The sequence below is a fragment of the Chlorocebus sabaeus genome, chromosome 11 (assembly GCF_047675955.1).
Source record: "Chlorocebus sabaeus isolate Y175 chromosome 11, mChlSab1.0.hap1, whole genome shotgun sequence".
NCBI lineage: Eukaryota > Metazoa > Chordata > Mammalia > Primates > Cercopithecidae > Chlorocebus > Chlorocebus sabaeus.
The window spans coordinates 65,521,049-65,545,853 of NC_132914.1; the positions used below are offsets into that span (position 1 = coordinate 65,521,049).

The following is a 24,805-nucleotide window of genomic DNA, read 5'->3' on the forward strand; positions in this document are numbered from 1 at the left end:
TTAAAAACTATGGTGTAACTATAGATTGCACACCTCCATAAAAATAAGATTATGAATATTTCATGATGTGAAAATATGTTCACAACAGCACTAAAAATAGATTATAAAACCTTTCTACAGTATGATAAATAAATAACCAAATATTCTAACACATATATACCTAAATACCTCAAAAATTTAACAGTGGATGTCCCTGAACAGTACATTGAGATACTTACCTACTTTTTTAGTTTGGTCACTATTTGCTGTTTTCCACAATGACTATGTATCACTCTTCTAAAAGTCACTAACAATTTTACTTTTTAAAAAAAGGCAGCTAGCTGGACACAATGGCTCACACCTGTAATCCTAGCAATTTGGGAGGCCAAGGTAAGAGGATCATTTCAGGCCACGAGTTCAAGATCAGCCTGGCCAACAGGGTGAAACTCATCTCTACTAAGAATACAAAAATTAGCCAGGTATGGTGGCGCACACCTGTAATCCCAGATACTTGGGTGGCTGAGGCACAAGAATTGCTTGAGCTGGTGAGGCAGAGATTGCAGTGAGCCATGATCGCATCACTGTATTAAACAGAGAGAGACTATCTCAAAAAATAAAAATAAAAATAGTCCAGATGCAGTGGCTCATGCCTGTAATCCTAGCACTTTGGGAGGCTGAGATGGGAGGATCACTTTAGGCCAGGAGTTTAAGACAAGCCTGGTTAACATAGCAAGACCCCATCTCTATTTATTTTTTTAAAAAAATTAAATTAAATTAAATTAAAAGCAAAAGAAGGCAAACCAGTAAAATCAAATACAGTTCCAAACTTTCCTGATTATTTCTTGTAATTGTTGCCTTCACTTATTATCTTTGATTCTATCAATGTAACATTCAAAACATTGCTTTCTAAACTTAGATATCGTTGTCTGTGATTGTAGAGCTTATGGCTTCAAAGTGGCCTAGGGCTGCTGGTCTCAACTAATAAACATATTTCAAATCAATATCTAGGATAAAACCACAAATCTTCCACTTGCTTTCTTTTTCAAACAAGAATCACTTAGGACAATACAAATAATTCCAAAGACAAATTGTTCTTTTTTTTTTTTTCCTTTTTCTATATATATGAACAAAATTTGTGATCTTTGTCAAATTGGTTTTACGATTGCTGAAAATACCTGAAAGAAACCTGTAAAATAAAAGACATGGGGTTCCCAGGTTTAACATAACTGATTCTGTGATCTGTTTTTGAGCCTAAAGCCTCAAAAGGCCAATAGGTCTCACGGCTGTACTCAGCCCTGTGTACGGCAGTTCTCCACTGAGGAGCCACAGTGATTGGATTTACCCTGTGAAGCATATCCTATTTGCTTTGTTGCTTCTGATATTCCAGAGGTTTCCCAGTGACATCAGAGTAACATCCAAGAGAATAAACCCCACTTGATAGTGATGAATTATCTTTTTGATGTGCTGCTGGATTCAGTTTGATTGGATTTTGTTGAGGATTTTTATGTCTACGTTCATCAGGAATATTGGTCTACAGTTTTCTTTTTGTTGTTGTTGTTGTGGCCTTGCCAGATTTTGTTACCAAGATGATACTGGTTTCATAGAATGTGTTAAGGAGAAATCCTTTCTCCTTGATTTTGGGGAATAGTTTTAGCACATAAACAGAATTAAAAACAAAAACCATATGATCATCTCAATACATGTGGAAAAAGCATCTGACAAAGTCCAATATCCCTTCATGATAAAAATCCTCAACAAACTAGGCAATGAAGGAACATACCTCTCAAAATAATAAAGCCATCTATGAAAAACCCACAGCCAGTATCATACTAAATAGGCAAAAGCTGGAAGCATCCCCCCTAAGAACAAGACAAGGATGCCCACTCTCACCACCTCTACTCAACATAGTACTGAAAGTCCTACCCAGAGCAATCGGGCAATAAAAAGAAACAAAAGGCATCTAAATAGAAAAAGAGGAAGTCAAATTATCTCTGTTCACTCACGGTATGATTCTAAACCTAAAGAAACCCTAACAATCCCTCCAAAAGACCTGATAAATGACTTCAGTAAAGTTTCAGGATACAAATATTAACGTGCAAAAATCAGTAGCATTTCTACACACCAATAATTCAAGCTGAGAACAAAATCAAGGATACAGGCCTGCTACAATGGCCCCCCAAAAATAAAGTACCTAGGAGCACAGCTAACCAAGGAGGTTATCTCCTTGAGTTCATCTCCACATGAACTACAAAACATTGCCGAATGAAATTATAGATGACATAAACAAATGGATAACCATTCCATGCTCATGGATTGGAAGAATCGATATTGTTAAAATTGCCACACTGTCCCAAAGTAACTTACAGATTCAATGCAATTCCTATCAAATTACCAATGTCATTTTTCACAGAATTAGAGAAAGCAGTTCTAAAATTCATATGGAAGCAAAAAAAAGGGCCCAAAGCAATCCTAAGGAAAAAACAAAACAAAACAAAACAAAGCTGGAGGCATTACATTACTTGACTTCAAACTATACTATAAGGTTACAGTAACCAAAACATCACGGTACTAGTAAACAAACAGACACATAGACTAATGGAACAGAAAAGAGAACTCAGAAATAAAGCTATACACCTACAGCTATCTGATCTTTAACAAAGATGACCAAAAAAATGAACAATGGAAAAAGGACGCCCTATTCAATAAATAGTGCTGGGAAAACTGGCTGGCCGTATGTAGAAGAATGAAATTGGACCCCTACCTCTCACCATATATAAAAATTAACTCAGGATGGATTAAAGACTTAAATGTAAGACCTCAAAGTACAAAAATCCTAGAAGAAACCCTAGAAAAATCTCTTCTGGACATTGGCTAAGGCAAGGAATTTATGACTAAGTACTCAAAAACAAATGTAACAAAAACAAATTGGCAATTGGGACTTAATTAAACTACAGAGCATTTGCACAGCAAAAGAAACTATCAACAGAGTAAACAGACATCTTACAGAATGGGAGAAAATAAGTGCAAACTATATATCTGACAAAGGACTAATATCCAGAATCTACAAGGAATTTAACAAGAAAAAAACAACTCCATTAAAAAGTGGGCAAAGGACATGAACAGACACTTCTTAAGACAAAGCAGCCAACAAACATGAAAAAATGCTCAACATCACTAATCACCAGAGAGTTGTAAATCAAAACCATGAGATATCACCTCACACCAGTCAGAATGGTTATTATCAAAAAGTCAAAAAACAACAGATGTTGGCAAGGCTGCAGAGAAAAGGAAATGCAACCCCTGTGGAAAGCAATATGAAAATTTCTCAAACAACTAAAACTAGAACTACCATTCAACCCAGCAATCTCACTACTGGGTATCTACCCAAAGGAAATCATTCTGTGAAAAAGATCTGCACTTATAGGTTTATTCCAGCACTATTCACATTAGCAAACTCATGGAATCAGCCTAGGTGCCCATCAACAGTGGATTGGGTAAAGAAAATGTGGTACATATACACACCATAGAATACTGTGCAACCATAAAAAAGAATGAAATCATGTCCACTGCAACAACATGGATGCAGCTGGAGGTCATTATTCTAAGTGAATTAACACAGAAACATAAAGTCAAATACTAAGCATTCTAATTTGTAAGTGGGAGCTAAACAATAGGTACACACAACATAAAGATGGAAACAGACACTAGGAACTACAAAAGCGGGAAGAGAGGGAAGGGTACAAGGGCTGAAAACCTACCTATTGGGTACAAGGTTCACTATTTGGGTGATGGGTTCAATACAGCCCAAACCCCAGCATTATACAATATATCAATGTAACAAACCTGCACATGAACCCTCTGAATCTAAAATAAAATTCAGGGTGGGCACAGTGGCTCAAGCCTGTAATCCTACCACTTTGGGAGGCCAAGAAGGGAGAACTGCTTGAGCCCAGGAGTTTGAGAACAGTGTGACAACACAGTGAGACCCCAAGTCTACAAAAACTTTTTTTCAAAAATTAGCCAGGCATAGTGGCACATATCTGTGGTCCCAGCTACTCAGGAGGCTGAGGTGCGAGGATTGCCTAAGCCCAGGAAGTTGAGGCTACAATGAGCAATGATCGCACCACTGCACTCTGGCCTGGGCAACACAGCAAGACCTTGTCTCCAAAAGCAAAAAATGGGCCAGATGTGGTGGCTGTAACCTGTAATCCCAGCATTCTGGGAGGCCAAGGCAGGTGGATCACTTGAGGCCAGGAGTTCAAGACCAGCCTGGCCAACATGGCAAAACCACATCTCTACTAAAAACACAAAAATTAGTCAGATGTGGCGGCAGGTGCCTGCAGTCTCAGCTACTTGGCAGGCTGAGGCATGAGAACTGCTTGAGCCTGGAAAGCAGAGGTTGCAATGAGCCAAGATCACGCCACTATACTCCAGCCTGGTCAACAGAGCGAGACCCTGTTTCCAAAAAGAAAAAAAAGAAAAAAAGTGAATATAAAATTAAACTTAAAAAAATAAGAAGAACTACTAAGATCCTTACTTGGCCTCCCTTTCTAATCTCATTTCTTGCCCTCTCCCCTTCCCTCTCCAGGCTCCAGCCACATTCTTAACCTCTCTGGGTTCTTGCCCTAGGGAAGAACACTTGCACTTCCTGTTCTTTCTTTCTTTCTTTTTTTTGAGACAGAGTCTCACTCTGTCGCCCAGGCTGGACTGTAGTGGCGCGATCTCGGCTCACTACAACCTCAGCCTCCCAGGTTCAGGTAATTCTCATGCCTCAGCTTCCCAAGTAGCTGGGACTACAGGCACGCGCCACCATGTCCAGCTAATTTTTGTAATTTTAGTAGAGACAGGGTTTCACTATGTTGGCCAGGCTGATGTCGAACTCCTGACCTCAAGTGATCCGCCTGCCTTGGCCTCCCAAAGTGCTGGGATTACAGGCGTGAGCCACTGCACCCAGCCTCTGTTCTAACTGGAAAACATTCTCTGCCCCAGGTATCTGCATGGGCACCTTCCTCATCAGTCAGGTCTCAGTTAAAATGTCATCTCCTTAGAGGTGCCTGTCCTGATGGCCCAAACTAAAGCTGTCTTACCCATCCCTTAGAGATCTGTAGTTTTATTTAATTCACAGTGCTTACTACTATGTTAAATTATTTTCTTTAAAAATTGTCTATTCCTCCCAATGAAAATGTAAGCTTCATGAAGGCAGGGATTTTGACTTATTAATGAATCCCCAGATCCTAGAACAGTGCCTGGCACTTGTGAAGAGCCTATTAAATATTGAATTGAATGAATGAAAATAAAACTCCCCTCCAAAGAGGTTCCTTGTCCACAGTTCTCTTGCTCAGTGCATGGTACCTCCATCAATCTTGTTGGGCAAGCCAGAAACTTAGCAGGCATCCCTGTCTCTCATCCCCCATTATCCAACCCAGCATCAAGCCTTAACATTGTTCCCCTTACACAATTGTGCAGTTTCATCCACTTCTATTTCTTCCCTCCTTCATCCAAGCTACCAACAGCTCCTACGAGGACTACTACAATGGCCTTTTAAGGGCATTCAGTCTACTCTTGCCTCCTATGGCAGCCAGACAGATTTTGAAAACATACATCCATCACAATTCCCATACTTAAAATATTTCAATGGCTTCCCATTGCTCTTGATATAATGACAGAAATCCCTATGGTGCTATGTTTTCCAGCCTCATGTTGCACTAGACTCCCTGCCACACACTGTATTGGTCTTTGTTTCCTCAAACTCTGCCTTCTTTCTCTCCACAAGATCTTGGCATATGCTATGCTCCCTATCCTCTTTTCCTGGTTAATGCTTCCTCTTCTCCTTTATCTTAGCTCAGTTATGACTTTTTCAAAGGAGCATCATTGACTTCCAAGAAGGTTTCTCATCTCCATGATTAGGCCAATTCCTTCCAGAATAGCGCTAAATACTTTTATTCTGAAACTCTTATTAGTTTTAATTTCACTTTTTTTGTGTGTGATTAACATGTATCTCCCTTACCAGACTGTAGGCTTCCTAAGATTATGTACCACATCTGTTTCTATCCATTATCATTGCCACAGCATATGGGTAAATCTGCTAAATGAATGAAGTGAGCAAATCCACACTTGGGTTTTTAATATAATTTTAAGATTTGAAAATGATTCCTGATGATCAAACCAATATGAGAATTCTACCCTAAAGTTTTGGTACATACTGATAATTTATTGGAAATTGAATGACCTACAGGTTTAATTTTATACATAATAATGTAATTTCTTATCAATGCTTCTATAAGAGAATATAAGGGGAAAAACTGATGGTATATATCAAAGTTTAGTGACTCCTCTGCCTACCAGTAACTAAGGGGTAGACACTGGGAAATAACCAAATCTAGCCAGCTCCAGGTATAGTCCCTGGTAGTGCTGGTCACGGAAAATTCACATGGAAGGATATCCAATCAAGTTGTCAATAATAAACTTGTGTACGTATGTACATATGTATGTATTTATTGGTTTGGAGACAGTCTCACTCTGTCTCCCAGGCTGGAGTGCAGTGGTGTGATCTCAGCTCACTTCAACCTCCGCCTCCTGGGTTGAAGTGATTCTTGTGCCTCAGTCTCCCAAGTGGCTGGGATTACAGGAGTCTGCCACCACACCCAGCTAATTTTTGTATTTTTAGTAAGGACAAGGTTTCCCCATGTTGGCCAGGCTGGTCTTGAACTCCTGGCTTCATGTGATCCGCCCACCTCGGCCTCCCAAAGTGCTGGGATTACAAGCATGAGCTACCATGCCAGGCCAGAAACTTGCTTATTTTAGAGGAGTTGGTAATTAAAATGTTAAAAGTGTACAGTACGCACAGTGCGAGAGAGATTGGCATTAACATTCTGAGGAATGATATTATTCTACTTAGATTACTCAATAAATTAATTCCACAGTAAGTGAAAATAATACATATAAATCCAATTGCAAATATGGATTAGTCACTCATTTTGGCTGAATCAGCTGTGTGTATACAGCTGCCTAAAAGCTCACACCTTCCAGATGGCAGCCTGGATTTCTCAGGAGGAGTATAACAGTCCACTAAGATCTGATTCTCATGAGTCCTCTGACTGTATTCCTAATGTCACATTTCCTTTAATAAACCAATGTATACATAAGCAACAGAAAATAGTTTACATATTCTGTCACTCCAATAACATTCATTCCATCTGTTACATGTTATGAGCTGGGCTCTGTTCTAAGCACTGGGGATTAAGAGGTAGAGGGTACTCTGATCCCATCTCCCACCTGTTCCCAAACCCTGAAAACTCCTACTTTGTACTCAAATTCACAAACAGCCATCAGCAACATTCCCTATAGATTTTCAACCTTTTCTCTGAATGTTCTCTATTCTACTCCAACCACTTACACCTATGATTATATGTTAAGCCTTGTCATTACTGGTAAATGCAACCTCTCCATAATCTAAATTTCTGACCACCATTTCCTAACTTTAAGACTAATCCCCAAGGGTGCCCCAATTCCAACAAGTCTTTTATTTTACCTAGACCATCCATCCACCGATCCTATCACCTCTGCACTGTTCTCAAGTCCCAGTGTCCTTCCCTCACCAACTCATTATAATCCCTTCTTCATATATACCTTAACTCCATTCCCCTTTTTCTCACTTTGTCTTAATCTCATGACAAGCTGAAAACCCTAGGTAAATGCAACACTCTGACTCTATCAAGTTCAAAACCCTAGGTAAATCCAACTCTCTATCTGATAAAAGTATGCTGCACCTCTGCAGCCAAACATTGCTGGAGAAAGGCACACAACCCTTCCTGACTGGTCTTCCGCCAACTTTGTGACCACCAACCTAAAACGGCCCCTTAACACTGGCCTAAAATATCCCATATTCCCCTGGCCCACTCACTCTCCCACTCTCTGAGAAGACTACTCCATGCCTTCACTTTCCTCAAATCTCCAACATCTTCCCCAGCCTTATTCTCAGCAAGGATTTTTCTTCACACGTCACCAAGAAGCAATAAGAAGAGGTTTTACAAAAGCTGCCATCGCATCTTCCTACATTCATCAGCAGTGCCCATGAGTTCAGCTTTCCCTCTTGTAAAAATAAACAGTCAGTGTCTAAAGCCAACCCTTCCATATCTCCGCCAGATCCTAAGCCCTTTCTCCTACTCAAGAGCATCTTTCCAACAACTTTCCCCTCACTCCTGCATCATCAACTTTTCTCTCTCCAAAATTATTCTTGTCCACATACAAACATGCTGTTATGTCTTCCATCTTGATCTCACTTCTCCCAACTACACCTGCATTACTCTGCTTCCCCTCTTGGAAAAGAAACACTTCAAAGAATTATCTGTGGCAGCTTTCTCCAATTCTTCTCCTCTTTTTCCTCTTGAATTCACTTGCACTTAGGCTTTTGTTCCTCCTTTCCACCAAAACTGCCCTTTATCAAGGTCACCAATGACCTCCGTGTTGCTAAATCCAATAAGCAACTGTCCTATCTTACTGACCTATCTGTAGCATTGACTCTCCCTCCCCTTGACACCTCCAGGATACCAGTCTCCTGTTTGTCACCACCTCACTGGCTGCTCTCCTTCAGTCTCCTTTGCTGACTAGTCCTCAACTTCCCAATATCAAAAAACTGGGGCTTAGACCTGTCTGCAACTATTCTTCTCCGTCTACACCCACTCCCTTGATGATTTCCTCCAGTCTCAATACTTTAAATACCTGACTCACCTAAGCTGTAAAGAGCCTCAAATCTGTACCGATAGCCCAACTTCTCCTCTACACTCCAAACCTATATAGTCAGTTCCCTATTCAACAGGTCTACTTGTACGTCTAATAAGCTTCTCAAATTTAGTGTGTCCAGAATGGAATTCTTGATCATCCCCAACTCAGTTAAATGGTAACTCCATCCTTATTGCTAAGGCCAAAAATCTTGAGTCACCCTTGATTTTTCTCTTTCTCCCACCCCAGATCTTACCCATCAGCAAATCTTGTTGGCTGTACCTTCCATGTATATCCAGAATTGAACTTTATCATATGACCTTGACTGCCACCACCAAGGTCCAAACAACCATCACCTCTTGCCTGGATAGAGTAAGTGACTCCCAACTGTTTTTATGCACTAGCTCTTGCTCTACTACTATCTATTCTCAACACAGCTGCCAGAAAGACCTTGGGAAAAAACTAAGTAAAATTATGCCTTTCCAATAAGTTTCGCACTGCAAACAAAAAAATTCAGTATCTTTGCTATGATTTACAAAGCCCTACACAATTTAGCACCCCATTATGTCTCTGAACCCATTATCAACACTGCTATCCCTCTCATTCTCTCTCTTCCAGCTACAGTGATCTCCTAGCTGTTCCTCAGAGAGGCAGATACCCCCTTCACCTGAGGGATCTGCACTTGCTGTTCTTGCCACCTAGACCTTCCCAGATCCGCATACAGGTCAATCCCTTACCTTTATCAGATCCTGCTTAAATGCCACTCTCGCACTGAGGACTTCCCTGGCCACTTCCTGTTCACTTCAGTGGCTTTATTTTTCTCCTTAGTACTAATCAATATCTAAAATACTGTGTATTTTACCTGGTTATTTTGTTTGTCTCTCTCCTCCACTAGAACGTAAGTTCAATGACGACCATGATTTTTGTCTGTTTGTTCTCTGCTATATCCCCAGCACTAAAACAATGCCTGGAACATAGCTGGAATACAACTGCCACACAGGAGATGCTCAATAAAAGTATTGTTTTCTTTCTCTTCCTGTTGAGTCACTACTGACAAAGTTGAAAATGTATCAACAGAAACGCAATGCTTCTAACAGAAAAAAAGTCAAGACTTTTGCCTTACTAAAAGCAGGTTAACAGTATCATCCCCTCGTATGATAGCCACAATTCTCTAAATTCTTAACCTATCATTCATTTATTACATGTCTACAATAATTAGTCACAGATGAGATGATTTTTTTCCCCAAAATATATTTACCTTAGTAAAATCATTCTTTGAAGTTTCTAAACAATCCTGAGAGGTCATTCTTTTCCTCTGTTCTGGGGCTGGAGGCTTCATCTTAGATGGAGACACTAAAACAGCACCACCTGGAAAAATAAAGAAGATGATAGTTTCAATTACACTAAATTATCATGTAGAAAAAGCAGGTTAAATAAGAACTGCACGGTGTTTGCTGATTACCAACAGCTGGAGTAGTGAGATCATGATGAGTCCTCTGGATTCCACCAAGTTCTCTCAGCTTAGGAGTAGGAAGCCGGCCTCCTTTTTCTGAGGATACAGAAGAAGAATCCGACCTATAAATTGAAACAATCTATGAATCTATACAGCATTTCCTTCAGAAAATATGATAAAAAAAATACTTTGTCATCATTGTGCAATAAAGTATAAAACTTGTAAGAGAATGCCATTTTGTTTCTGAAAAAATAACCACCAAATCCACATGCAGTTAAAAGAGACTAAAATTTTCAATAATGAATAGAACTAAGCACAAGATCAAAAATAAAACTGAACACTGAAAAAATACTATAAGCTATATGGACTATATCAATAGAATAAAAATAACCCACAAAGAAAAAAGTGACTGAATACTGGATAAGGGGGAAAATCACTGCACGTCAGCACCAGCACAGCAGAGAATCCTTCCTTACATCAAGGCTCAAGTTCCATAACATCCATGAATGAATAAGGGATTTAGATTATAGACAAAAGGCACTATTATCATAGGTGGAGAAGAGCAACTCCCCAAAGCATTTTACACATAAAACAACAGGAATTAGCTATTTTCAGAAATCACTTTTTAAAAAATATCATAAAACATCTTTTTTGGTAGAATCATCTGATATTAAAGAGTACCAGCTTTTTTCTTTAAAGTCATTCTTCCAGACACGTTTGCAAATCTGGCACACCACAAATTATAGGACATAAATGAAAATAATCCTAACTACTTCTTCCCAAAGTAGCCCAGAATTCAAGTATTCAATTACCAATCAGTAGTGACTTAAATACCTGAATCAAATTATTCACCCCATAGCAGTGCCTTTGTGACACTGAAATAAAATCTGCACTTTATTAGTCATAAAATCAAAAGTGTAAACCACTATATTTAGTGACAAAACAAAGTACATATCGACTATGTAAATAACGCTTCTCCATACTGAGTAATTTAAAACTCTCACCCTTCTTTCATCTTGTCTGCCTTAGATTTCTCATGTACATCCAACTTCTCTTGCTCTCCCATAAATGCCTGCTTGCCTGTTTTCCTGTCCCCTTTCTCCTCATTGTCATCCTCCTCCTCCTCCTCCTCTTTCTCCCTGGGCTGTTTCTGTATGTCTTCACTAGTGTTCTCTGTATCCCAAGCCAGCCGCCTTCTAACAGGTAGAGTGGGAGCTGACACGCCCAATTTCTCCGTGGTATTTTTCTGGGGCTGTTCTTCCACGATCTTTCTTTTTTCTTCTGGTTCTGTAGAAGGACATTTCTGCAAAGTCTTATGGCTTGTAGTATCTCTGTGTTAACAAAATCAGTTTTATTTTAAACATGAATAGTCTGCACTTTCCTAATCTACACCAATTTTAATGAGTCCATCGTTTCCTTCTTCTGTTCACAACTACACGTTTTCCATAGATATTGCCTTGCTCAGGTATTGAAGAAGGAAATCTAATTTGTTTTATAGTAAAATAAATCAAAGTTATAATGTGGAGTTTATATTAAAATATTCCAAAATGCATTTATCTTCTTTTACTCCTACCTTCACATATGCTTGTGTACATCTAATCTGCTGACACAAGTCATACCCAGCCCTAAACTGGCATTTACACACATAAACTAGGATCTCATGGTCTAAGTTCTTCAATTACTTTCGCTTACAAATAGTTAAATCATGTTCATTTAAACCCAAAACAGCAAAGCGCTCTTCCATAAAATCAGTAGTCAAGTTCTGAATCAGCCACAAAATCCATCAATGAATGATAATAGGTATGCATTAATAGCTTACAGTCTCCACGTTTTTATTGTTGTTGACTTTCTTTTCACCTTCTAAAGGTCTTTTTACATATACCATATAATCATCCCTACTCTGCTATTAATTGTCAACAAAAAATATTATAAAAATCTAGCCTTCCAGATTTACATTATGTGGTATTTATACACAAATAAAGCAATCTATCTTGCTTTATTTTTCACAGAGAATAAAAATGAAATAAATGGCTGCCACATTTCCATTTGACTGGAGACAAATTTTGAGTAGTCAGGTCATTTTCCTATGACATTCTATGATCTATATAAGTGTCAACAAACTTTTTTTGCCATCCACAAAGAATATCTCACCCAGCAAGATCTAATGCTCTGATGTTGTTACTAACGGTTCCTTCTGAGCTTGTAGTTGAGGAGACATCCCAACAGCAGTTGCTATCAGACAGAATCTGATTCAGGTGGTCCCGAGAAAAATGTGTCCCCTGAACTCGCTTCCTATAAAACTCAGCCTTTTCTCGGAGTTCTTTAACCTATACAGGAGAGTTCAGACATCATATACTATTGTAAATGCTTCTTTACAAATAGCACCAAGTAGCATATCAAAGACATTGAACAAATACAGCCAGGGACCAAGGACAAAGGCAGGCAAAATTAGCCACATACAGTCATCAGACTTTGTGCATTTAAGCAAAAATGAAAACAATCAAGCTAAAGCACGATGCAGCTGTTTTATTTCAGACCAGCAGGCAGGGAGAAATTTATAGCAGCTAAGGAAAATAATGACATCTACTTTTTATTCCAACAGAAATTACACAAGTAATCTATGCATTATAGTTTTTAAAAACTCAAAAGCAACCAACCTCGGCATACCACATGGCATTTAGAGAACCCTAGAGAAGGAATACAGAAACACACTTAATGATAGGTTAATGCCATAACTGAATATTAATGGGAACCAATGAAACACATTATTCTCCCTTCTAAATATCTACCAAACTTGTCAATCAATATTTCTTAGTATATTAAGTAATTAGTTCAGTAACCAAGATAACTTATTATTATCTTGAAAACGAGCCACATTCTTGCATGGCTAGGATGCTGCTGATGACAGATAAATTAGGCAATCTAATTATTATTCCTATTTCCCCACCTCTGGAAGGGTGCTTACATGCCAGAAATCCCTAACCCAGCTTTATTTCATGGCTTTGCATACAGCTACTACTGCTACAGAAGCCCTTACTGGGAGAGTTATGAGGTTATGAGGCTTCCCTCTCTAAACTCCTCAATGTTCCCTTGGAATCAGCAAAATCTCTACTTAAAAAAAAAAAAAGTACTAAATATATAATTTAAAATAATGGCCCATAAAATCATAATAGAAATATGTTCAACAAAGTGACAGTATAAAAAAAGTTCTGATGAATAATAAAGTGATACGAATTCTTTAATATGCAAGTAACATTTTCTGATGAAAAGGAGCCTTTATACCCATTTGAAACCTTTCACTTTATACATCATACTGCCACCTCCTGGCTTCCCCAAGTACAATTCCACAATGTAAAAAAATTAAGTTGAAGTTTTACCCTTAAAATTCTGTTCAATAGCTTTATTTATTCTCGAAAAACACTAATTTTTTTTATCATCAAGACAGAAAATCTTTATTCTAGAACTGCTTTTCTTTCAGGGCAAAAAAAGCAAACAATGAAACAGCAATGTAAAAGTAATTGTAGAAACATATTCTCAGCTCCTTAACAAGGTACGATTTTGAATGCAGAGATGAAAGTGTTACAACTCTAGGGAACTGGCAAAAGCAAAAGACAGCACCTACATGGCATAAGAAACCATATAATGCCAACAGAGTCCTACTCTAATGAACCATACCTGAAAAAAAAATCCTAAAGGATACTTTGAAATATTTTCTTCACTGCCAACAACAACAAAAAAAGCTTTGTTCATCTATCATTTCTATCAACTCCTATAACTTTAAAGAAAATTTCTAGCAGTAGTTTTTGCATTTAACAGGTAGAAGTGAGGTACATGAACTAACTCTACTGAACTTCTAACCAGGGTATTCTGAATGCACAGGAACCTTGTTATAAAGTGCCTCCATATACTCCAGATTTTATTGCCAATAAGTGCCCCCATGTTTCAAATGTTTCATAGCCACTCCATCACCTACGTGCTTTAGCATCACTTCCTCCTCTGTGTTCTCAGAATTCTTTGTGTACATTCCCATTAATACATATTCAGTTTTACTGGAATTAATTGCACATGGCGTCCTCGTCCATCAACCTATGAACTTCTTGAGGTGAGGTAAAATGTAGCACTTAAGCACTGAGTCCACAACCTGTCCTGAGTGCAGACTAAGTGGTATGCCTGAGCTAACCATGGCAGCCAAAGATAAGCAAGAAACTCCCTGCCCTCAGTGAGCTCACAGTCTGAGACAGGAGGTTAACCTGTACATAAATTATCATAATATTGATGGGGTCTATGGCATAATAAACAAATGAAATGAAATGTAAATTGAAGGAGTGGTTCAAAAGGGGGACCAATTGGTCCTGCACTGTGTTGGGCAGAGTGGCGGGACTGTGTAGGTGGAGGGGGCAGCAGAGGCAGCTGCATCTATCCATGCATGATGAATGAAAGAATGGATGAATACTCTCCATGTACACAGTCATCCAGTTTTATTTGACATCAACTTTACTTAGAAAGGAGGGGGGGAGGATACTTCATAAAAATTCTGTAGAACTTTGATTTATTCAGTTCCATTTGTTACTGACATTTAAAACTAAGTGCTTTAAATTTACTATATCAACAATCTTTATTAATAATCTTAGTGCTATTATATTTTACAAATATATGATTTTAAATATCTATAACCCTAAACTAAGATGAAAAATTAGAAGGCTGACATTTTCCAAGGTAGTATGTTTTACTAAAAAGAAGAGGAAAAAAATCAATGGCATGAAGTCAATGTTAAATAGAACAATCCCTACAGCCAACAACCAGAGCCACTAAAAAGGATAGAAATAAACCATTCCCATCTCAAAACAACATACACGCACCTTTCTGGGTCAAGTAATGTCATCATATTATATGATATGATATAATTATAAGTAAAAATGTTTTCTTTTCTGAATTTCTTTGTGCAAATTAAGAGTTCAACTAAATTATTTAAAACATACGCAGAAAATTCAAACTCAAGAAACTGGGGATAAAAACTCTTTTTACTCAAAAATCATCCCCCCAAAATGAGGGGTCACTTTATACCTAGTCTTTACAATGTCTGTCAACTCATAGGACAGCTCTCAAATGCAGGACTTTATCTTGAAACACAGTCCTATTTGTGGAAGACACATTAGAATAAAATCACCTCAACCAATCGATGATGAAAAGATTACTTAACAATTAAGAAAAAAAGAAATTTAACATAGATTAAGTAGTTATTCTGAGGATAGAACCTAAAACATTGTAATTGCTGACTATTAAGAAAAAATCCCTTAAGTGAGCATTTTAAAAAGCAATAGTCAAGTGGTTATTGTAATGGAGATGACAAATACACAACCACTGGGCAAATAAAACCAACCACCCTAATGCTCTATGAGAGGTAACTGGGACTTAGCATAGAATTTCCAGTGACGATAGACTATTAACATATTCAAAAAGTACATCTCAAACATAGAAAGAAATGAAGATGATATATGGACTCAAAAACTAATGTGACTCAAAAAGTGCATTAATATTCCAACAACAAAGTCACTTATGACTTTGTTAGTCGTAAGTGTTGGAATGTTAGGAGTGGGAAAATGAAGGAGTACTGTACCTTATATTTAGGAACCTCATAATCAGCTGCCTATAGTAAATGACTTTTGAGAGATCTAAGTAAAACATGGCCCATATTAAATGCCTATAACCTGGCCAACTAAAACTGTTATCATCAATGATCACTGACTTCTTAGCTAAAAATTCTTATTCTTTTCTAACTTCAATTTACTTTCTGAATTATTTTTCTCAAAGAAATTAAGGCAAACTATACCACTAATTTAAATATTTACAACCACTAATATAGTCTTTAATAAGCAAAAAAAGCAACATTACCAAGATATAATAGGAAACCTTGAAAAGTCTATTGACAACAACAATGTTCTTGTCCATCAAGGCAGGATAAGGAATCTCATCTTACTATTACTTCAGTTTTAACAAATCTTCTCAAGTAGATGTTTAGTTCTGACGCCTAAACTCATCTTAAAGAAATTGCTTCTCAGTCTTTTGGCTAAGATTGAGGGTAGAAATCTCAGAGAAAACAGTCTTCCAAAACAAAGAGTTTCTCATAACCTCAACCTAGTGTCATGCCTAAACACAACAGGCCAGCAGCTGACACCGATTTACTGGCCACACACTGTTCTGCCTCTGTCCTGCTTTTCCTCACTCCCACTATCAGATTCCTCAGTCAGGGAGATCTTTGCCAAGACTTGGGATGGTCACAAACTGCTCAAGAGTTTAGCTGACTCACTGCCTTTCTTCCATCATGGGTGCTTTCGCTGCTCCTAGTTTTAACTTGATTTCACTAAGGGGAATATATGAACATTGCCCCAGATAATATCTGGGACAGCTTTGAGCTTGTCTTTTACTTGCCTGTGCTATCTTCAAGATATGCTCAAATAGAGAAGTAGAAAGCAAAAGAGTGGCCACGGTGGAAGAAATCAAGTGACATCCTGAAACAATATGCAGACAGCATGACAGTCACTAGGACATGTGTCCGGGAGCTGCAGTTCAAAGAACCAGCAGCTCAGAGCACTGAGCACCGAGCACCGAGCACCGAGCACCGAGCACCAAGCACCAGCCCTTTCCCCCAGAGGCTGATTATACATAATTGTGGGCCATGGTTTTAAATAATGAGCTAAATAAAAGACCCATTCCCCATCCAAATTATCCTTCTGTTTACAATGACAGGGGGGAAGTGGGATGTTTACTAATGTCTAATCTAAACAGAAACATTTTAATGTAGCTTGTTCTCTCAGAAAAGTTAAAAAAAGTCAAGATACGATTTGAAAGATGCTAATACAATAACAAAAATGTTCCATTCTCTATCCTTTGAGTGTAAGAAGCTAGTACTAAAGTAGCACTTCTCAACTCTAGAATTACCCTTCCCCTCAAACCTATCTTCAGATCCCCAGTTTCTCCCACATTAGAGTACCCCAACACTGTAGCTCACACCTCTAACCACACAAGCTGCACCTTTCTTTTGCCTACAAACTGTAAGAGTACACACTGACAATGGGCATCACTATCAGACAAATTAATTTTTTTTTTTTTTTTTTTTTTTGAGACGGAGTCTCGCTCTGTCGCCCAGGCTGGAGTGCAGTGGCGCGATCTCACTGCAAGCTCCGCCTTCCGGGTTCACGCCATTCTCCTGCCTCAGCCTCCCGAGTAGCTGGGACTACAGGCGCCCGCCACTGCGCCCAGCTAATTTTTTCTATTTTTAGTAGAGACGGGGTTTCACCATGGTCTCGATCTCCTGACCTTGTGATCCGCCCGCCTCGGCCTCCCAAAGTGCTGGGATTACAGGCGTGAGCCACCGCGCCCGGCTCAGACAAATTATTTAATCTTCAGTTGAGAGAGTGGAGGTCTGAAACTTATGAAATAATCAAATCTATAATGATACAATTCTATAAATTCAATCTATTAACACAATCAAATGTTTGATGGTAAAAAGCGCTAACTTAAAAGACCTCAATGAATAGTAATTGCTGAAGAGCCAGTGGCATTAAAAAAAACACACTGATAATTTACATCCTAATACATAAGTTACTGATACTATTAGTGCTATTATTATATCATACTTCTTTAAATTGTGGTCTCTATTACCAAATGGAACTCATTGTGAAATTAAAGTGTTAATAGAGGCTGAAAGAACATGTGGGCTTATTGAGCTCACGTACACTCACCTGATTTGGCATGTTTCCCTTCACACGTGTCCAAGCCCCAGCTTTATATAAATACTGAGCTGGGCTCAGAAATTTTGCTCTATATTCGGAATTCACCTTCCTGATAGAAATGAAATGAAAGTAAATATTTCACCATGTTGATCACTGAAATACTATATTTTCCTATTAAAATACATACCCAAGTCTTTGATGTTTCCAAGGAGTAAGCTTCTTTTTAGGCTGGTGTAAGTCTTTTAATTCCATCTCTGCTTCCAATTTTAAAGGATCATCTATTTCATTACTCTGAAATGGAAATAATTTAAGCTTTTTATGCTTAAAATGTTACACATTAAAGTGAAAACATGGATTTTATAAAGTTAGACTTGAATATTTAATGACATTTCTATTTTTAGAAGCTTTAGATACTAAAGAAAACAAAAATAAGAAATCAACAAACAAGTTTTGAAATTTTTATTATATTTGGTTAGTTATTTTTGAAGTTTAGCTGAGGATATAGTTTCATTTTCTAACAATAAAGATTTTAGATCTTTGGCTAAGGAAGAAAATTTTTAAGTTAACAAATACATATCTAAATAATGTTACCACACAATGAACTTGATATTCTAAATTTACAATTGCATTACAGTAATTACACATAAGATCCTGATGAATTAGTTACCAAATCACTTTACTGAATAACAATTCTGTTTTTTTCTCCGATAATATCATAGGTCTAATATATGTGTGTGTATAAATCATTTTACTTTTAGTCATATTTACTTATAGCTTTATACTATTTTTAGGACCCATAAAATATCAGGTATCAACATTCCAGGAGACTAAAAAATAGTATTTATACCCCAATTACCTGTAATTTATAATCATGTTAGCCTGATTCTGCAACTTAAATGGCTGTAATATCACACAGAAGCTGTTGTTTGTATATTCTGAGGTAGATCATATGAATTATACTGGCTATAATCTGGCATGCTAACCCTTTGGTTTAAACTACTTGTGACGGCCAGGCGTGGCAGCTCACGCCTGTAATCCCAGCACTTTGGGAGGCCAAGGTGGGCAGATCACCTGAGGCTAGCAGTTCGAGACCAGCCTGGCCAACATAGTGAAACCCCGATTCTACTAAAAATACAAAAATTCGCCAGGCATGGTGGCATGCACCTGTAGTCCCAGGTACTCAGGAGGCTGAGGCAGGAGAATTGCTTGAACCTGGGAGGCAGAGGTTGCAGTGAGCCAAGATCATGCCACCACACTCCAGCCTGGGTGACAGAGCAAGACTCCATCTTGAAAAAATAAATAAAAATAAAATACATGTGAGTATGTATGTGTTTAATTTCCATAACTTAAAACAAGTATTTCTAGCACTACTGTTACCCCGGGAAGTTACTATAAATCCAGTCATTTGATATTAAACTTACTAGACTTTGATATTAACCGTATTAGACTTACCTCCTGCATTGTTAAGTACTCAACATGCTGTATCATTTTTATTTATGTCTGTCTCCCCACTAGCCCAAGAGCTGCTTGGGGCTATTTGCCAGCCTTGTATTCTCAGTACCAACCCATGTCTGCTCCTAGTAGCTGGCTCAGTGAACATTTGATGAACAAATGAATTAATGAACTAGTGAAAACCAAAAACTCCCAGGTGGTAGTAAGTAAAAGAAAATGTGGAGAATCTAAAATAATCGGGATTTTGTTTGGTAAGGTTAAAAGTTGATGAATACCTTCTTTTCAGGAGATACTGTTTCAAGATTTCTGTTTTCTCTCAAATCATTTCTTAATTTTGGTTCTTTCACTGGAGATAAACCCTTGAAATTTCTTTTGTATTCAGTTTCATGGATGACTGAGTTACCTTTGAATGGTGGAGCAAACTGGCTTTTATTGTGGAAAACCTTAAAACAAAAATTATCTTAGTTTAGTTTTGTTCATTAAATATGCAGAACTTCGGTCTTCAATTACTTAACAAAACATACACCAAGTTGCATTACAGGACAAAAAAACAGCAAAGTTATATATGATTTTAATTTCATTTCACATATATTATTAACATCCAAAGGTCAACTTTATATATACTCATTACCATGTTTTGAATAATAGTTTTATAATCAAAATATAGCTTATAACCAAAATAAATATTGGCATATTTTCATATGACATAGACATTAGCTTTAAGGCAACTCTGTTGTCAGTTCTACAGGTTTTTTTTTCCTCCCTGACATGATTTTTTTTATTCCTGCCTTAATAGAAAGTTCTTGACATTTTCGAACACCCAATATGTTGAATTTGTTTAGCTTTTCTTCCCTTGGCTTATTTTCAGCACATTTTATTAAGGCAAAGAAAATGTTCTCAGCAATTACTACACTTGTATTGTTAAATGTTTCCTTTTATCCTATTTCACAGTATGGTTTCTATTTCACAGCATATTACCACTGATTACAAGGAAAGCAAATGGAAAAGATAGGGAACTCAAACAAGTTATATTACTGCTTTGTAATGCTGAATAGAGTATCTTCATACAGATCAGATCTAAACAGTTTATCTATTTTAGTACAGTATAACCTCAAGGACTCTCCTGCCAAAAACTGTTCTGACTCCTTTACGTATTAATATAAGACATCCTTTACAGAAAGCAGGTGTCTGATAAAATAGAAATGAACAACCTTTTTAGAGGTTTCCTATCAACAAGATTGAAAGCTGTCTCAAAGCTCTTCAATCCATAGACTCTGAATTCAATATGCTTTGAACAATGAGCAATTCCTTCTTAAAAAAAAGCTTGTGAAACACATTAAAGAAAGCAGTAAAACTACCAGTGAATATATCGCTAGTGATTTCTCTTATAAAAGTAACATTTCTACACAACGCTTTCACTGACATGTAAAAGCCCTATTTGTTGACGATATGATTTGATTTGAATCAGCTCTATCTTCAAGGTCAAATACTCTATAAAAAACCGAATAATTACAATTTTCATGTTGTAAAAAATGTTTTAGATACACTTAATCTCCAAAAAACCCTGTAGGTAAGCAAAAGAAGTACTGATCCTATTCTCTATGTTAATAACGGGTACTTATCATTTTGTTACTTCGTAGGTTCTTAAGATGTTATACAAATTTCAAAGGTATTTTAAAAATTGAATAAGCCCAAAGCTGCCACGATTTATAGGATCATTGGTGTTTTTTTCATCTTAATGTAAGATGACTAGATGTTATTGTCTTGCTGAATCTAATTATCCTGTCAGTTCTTAGGGCTATACACAATACATAAGTGAATGCTGACGTACAGGAGAAATGAATGTAAGGGTGTGTGAAAGTGTGTATATTTATAAAGAAAAACACAAAGACCAGAAGAAAAAACAGACTAAGCCATTATAGGTCTCTGGGGATATTACAAGTGGAGGTATTTCCTGTCTCTGCCTAGAAGTACTGTTAAGAACATAAATGAGAGTTTATAGCCTAAGAACTGCCTAAAGGATGAAGGTAGTAAAACAACAGACTATTTACTAGTAATAGTATCTCAACACTAAAACTGTGCAGGAGTATAATGAAATCTAAAACCAGCTTCTGAATTTTACAAATATAGTTATACCGACAATGCCTATTACTATTTGTCTAATATAAGGACAAAATTACATATCTTGTGTTATTGTCAACATATTTTGTATTTATTAAAATAAATATTCAAAGCAGTTATGCTTTTCTTTTAATACAGGAAACATGCAATATATTAGTCAACAAAACACAACATTTTAGAATAAAATCAATTTAATAATTTTTTATTAAGTAAAAAAATCTTATAACATGCAAAAACTTACCAGTTCCCCAAGTTTTCATTACCCTGTCTCATATTTAGTATATGTGCTGCATCTGGCAACAATGATCATCAGTAGCCTAGGACAGTATAATATTACTACCATAAATCATAAGTAACAGGACGATTTTAGCAAAATTCTCACTTCGGTTTTCTAGAACCTACCTCCAGGCTACTTAAGTACCTAATTTCTTGCAACTCTTAATTCTATGTAAATCTACATTACTAGATAAGATAATGGTACTCAGAAATGTATTACATCCATTAAACTACCTGATTGGCTGCAAAAGCTGGAGCAGTTTCTTTAGAAGTCTTCCAAACAAACTGCCTTTGATATTCAGAATTTCTCAAGGCATTACAGGAAGGAACAACAGTCAATCCAGCTTTCTTACGCAGAAGTCTATCCAACTGTTCAAAACAAAAATCCACTCAAAGACATTAAAAATTTCTATTCAAACTTTTTAAAAATTGTGGTAAAAAAATGCATAACACAAAAATCTATCCTCTTAACAAAATGTTCAGTCTACAGTACAGAATTGTAAACTACATGCGCATTGTGGTACAGCAAACTTTAACTTATGAATAGTATCTTTTTTCAAGTGTCAAACCATTTAAAATTCCTTTCTATCAAAGGACTATTAGGCATCCCAGGAAAAATACAATACTCTCAGTCCTTTCCTACTAATCATTCATAATTAAATCTATTACCAAAAAGTCCCACTACTTTGCCTCATCTGCACACTGCTTCTGTGAACACCCCTTCTCCTGCCTGCCAGACTCACACATCACCTTCCTTGTTCCCTTTTACCCCCAGCTTTTCCAACAAGCTATGGATTCTTCTCCAACACTCTGAAATGCCTCTTCAAGGTCCCAGTCAGCGGTGGACATGAACCAGAGAAGAGCAGTGGAACAGAATGGAGAAAGAAACGTGGAAGGCATTGAGATCCCCATGCAAGTTCCGGTAGCCTCTGCTTATGTGCTCACAAGGACCTGCTGCAGGCCAGCTGTGACATAAGAGAGCAAAAATGCAAGATCTCTGAGAGACAGCCAGAGCTCTCCTTCCTTTTGCATTTCATCAATTGAGTTTCTGTCTGTCTTCTTATACAGATAAGAAACTGACAAGGGGCTAGATAGAAGTCAGCTCAGCACCCTGCCAGAAGTAAGGGCCTACTTCCCTTCTCTGTCTCAACTTGATCTCTCCCTTGGGACTCAGGTGCTAATACATGATGAATAAAATCCAGACACAGGAGGTCCATCCAATAAAGGGATATCATAGCATAACTACTACAAAATAGCGAGTAGTAAGAATAGAACTAATTCACAACAACTAAAGTCAATAGCCTGTTATCGACTATTCTTATAGACATTAGACAAGAAAACAACAATGGAAAATTCTGAAACACAAAATGTAACATTACAGAAATGACAATGAAACCAACAAAGAATTCTATGTTTCTGAAAAGAAATGCAGTGAATATGCCTACCCCAGTATCTACATTTTCTGAAAGAACCTTGGTAGAATGTTCCAGTTCCACATTTTCATTAACTGGTATATGGTTTGTTACACCCTCATTTTCCACAACATCTGAAGCCCCTTCAGCTCTGGAGTCTGCAGAGTGAGATCTGGTTCTTTTGGGAACCCTGGAAGCTTCTAGTGAGTCAACTCTTTCTTGAGTAACATCCTTTTGTTCTGCTTCTTGTGATTTTGGTGTTTCCGGGGCTTCTGGTTCTGGCAATGCGACCACATTGTTCTCTGAGATAGCTCCATTCCACTCCAGAGATTTTGCAATCTGTGGGTCATGGTAAGGGACTCTTCTTTTTGAAATAAAACTTGGCTCCTTCGTGATCCCTACAAAACACGGTATACAAAACTAGTAGCTACCAAAGCAAAAAGTTACGAAGACAACTTTTAAGAACACTTGTGAAGGAGAAATGAAATTTAAAATTTAGTTCAGATATATGTACCTATATATACACACAATATCCTTCAGAATATAGGATTTTAAAAGTACAACTTTTCAACATAAAATATTTAATTTTGCTTTTAAAAGCATTAAAAATTTAACCATAACAAAAAATTAAAAATCAGTGGGTCACAATGTTCCAGTTATCCTAACAAAAGTCACTAGAATTGCAACATGATAGACCTGGCAAGCCAGGCAGTACATGCTGCCTCGTTTATAATTACTTTCCTGTGCTACTTAACGGAACAATGGGCCCTGGTACTGTCAAAATTTGGAACTTTTCACAAAGCTTCTCTTAAGTGGAGCAGACCAAGATGAGAAGGGATGAGATGTCATTGTGCTGGATCTTGGTTCTACATCTGCCTTGATTTCCTGAGAATTAAAAAAGAATAGGCCGGGCGCAGTGGCTCATGCCTGTAATTCCAGCACTTTGAGAGGCCAAGGCAGGCAGATCACGAAGTCAAGAGATCGAGACCATCCTGGCTAACACAGTGAAACCCCATCCCTTCTAAAAAATACCAAAAAAAAAAATAGCCAGGCATGGTGGCGGGCGCGTAGTCCCAGCTACTCGGGTGGCTGAGGCAGGAGAATGGCGTGAACCGAGGAGGCGGAGCTTGCAGTGAGCCAAGACTGTGCCACTGCACTCCAGCCTGGGCGACAGAGCAAGACACTGTCTCAAAAAAAAAAAAAAAGAATAAGCCCTTTTAACAACAGCTAAGATACAATTTCTCTATATTTCTGTATGGAAAGCAAAGGTCCAAAAACTTAACCTTCTACGGAGGTAAAAGCAGCTCTGCAGAATGACAGCCACTGAGAGACTGCCCTAGTTTAGGGCCATCTTTAAGACGGCTGCAGAGTGGAGAAGGAAGATTAAGACCAGAACGGAAAAGGAAGGTGGAAAGAAAATTGGGCATGAGGTAGAACCCAGGACTCCTTAGCCTCTGTTGTAGATGTGCTGGCCATGTCACCCCGGGTCCCTACCCTTTTAAAAGGCTTCCCTAGACCACAGGTCTTCACACTGGCTGGTTATCTGTCTGGAGGCACACAAAGATGTGGAGGGTAAACAGAAGTGGGTGGCTTAAGGGAATCATTTTCCAGATCCTCAACTCCATATGTGTGTGCTCTCTTGCCTGACGCTGATCTGT

General features: G+C 37.8%; 1 protein-coding gene across 5 annotated transcripts in view; it reads right to left on the reverse strand.

Moving 5' to 3' along the window:
* MDM1 (Mdm1 nuclear protein) overlaps positions 1 to 24,805 on the reverse strand; it is a 38,570-nt gene that overhangs the window by 9,347 nt on the left and 4,418 nt on the right. For 2 of the 5 annotated variants that reach the window (XM_037996832.2, XM_008003953.3), the window contains exons 3-12: positions 23,181 to 23,545; positions 21,970 to 22,104; positions 19,614 to 19,781; positions 18,074 to 18,177; positions 17,896 to 17,995; positions 12,811 to 12,840; positions 12,305 to 12,480; positions 11,158 to 11,484; positions 10,163 to 10,275; positions 9,959 to 10,068 (exon numbers count right to left, since the gene is read on the reverse strand). In XM_037996832.2, coding sequence (XP_037852760.2) covers positions 9,959 to 10,068; positions 10,163 to 10,275; positions 11,158 to 11,484; positions 12,305 to 12,480; positions 12,811 to 12,840; positions 17,896 to 17,995; positions 18,074 to 18,177; positions 19,614 to 19,781; positions 21,970 to 22,104; positions 23,181 to 23,545 — 1,628 coding nt within the window. Of the gene's footprint in view, positions 1 to 9,958; positions 10,069 to 10,162; positions 10,276 to 11,157; positions 11,485 to 12,304; positions 12,481 to 12,810; positions 12,841 to 17,895; positions 17,996 to 18,073; positions 18,178 to 19,613; positions 19,782 to 21,969; positions 22,105 to 23,180; positions 23,546 to 23,908; positions 24,033 to 24,805 lie in introns of those variants that run through there. The other 3 variants (XM_008003957.3, XM_008003955.3, XM_008003958.3) reach the window with 3 other exon arrangements.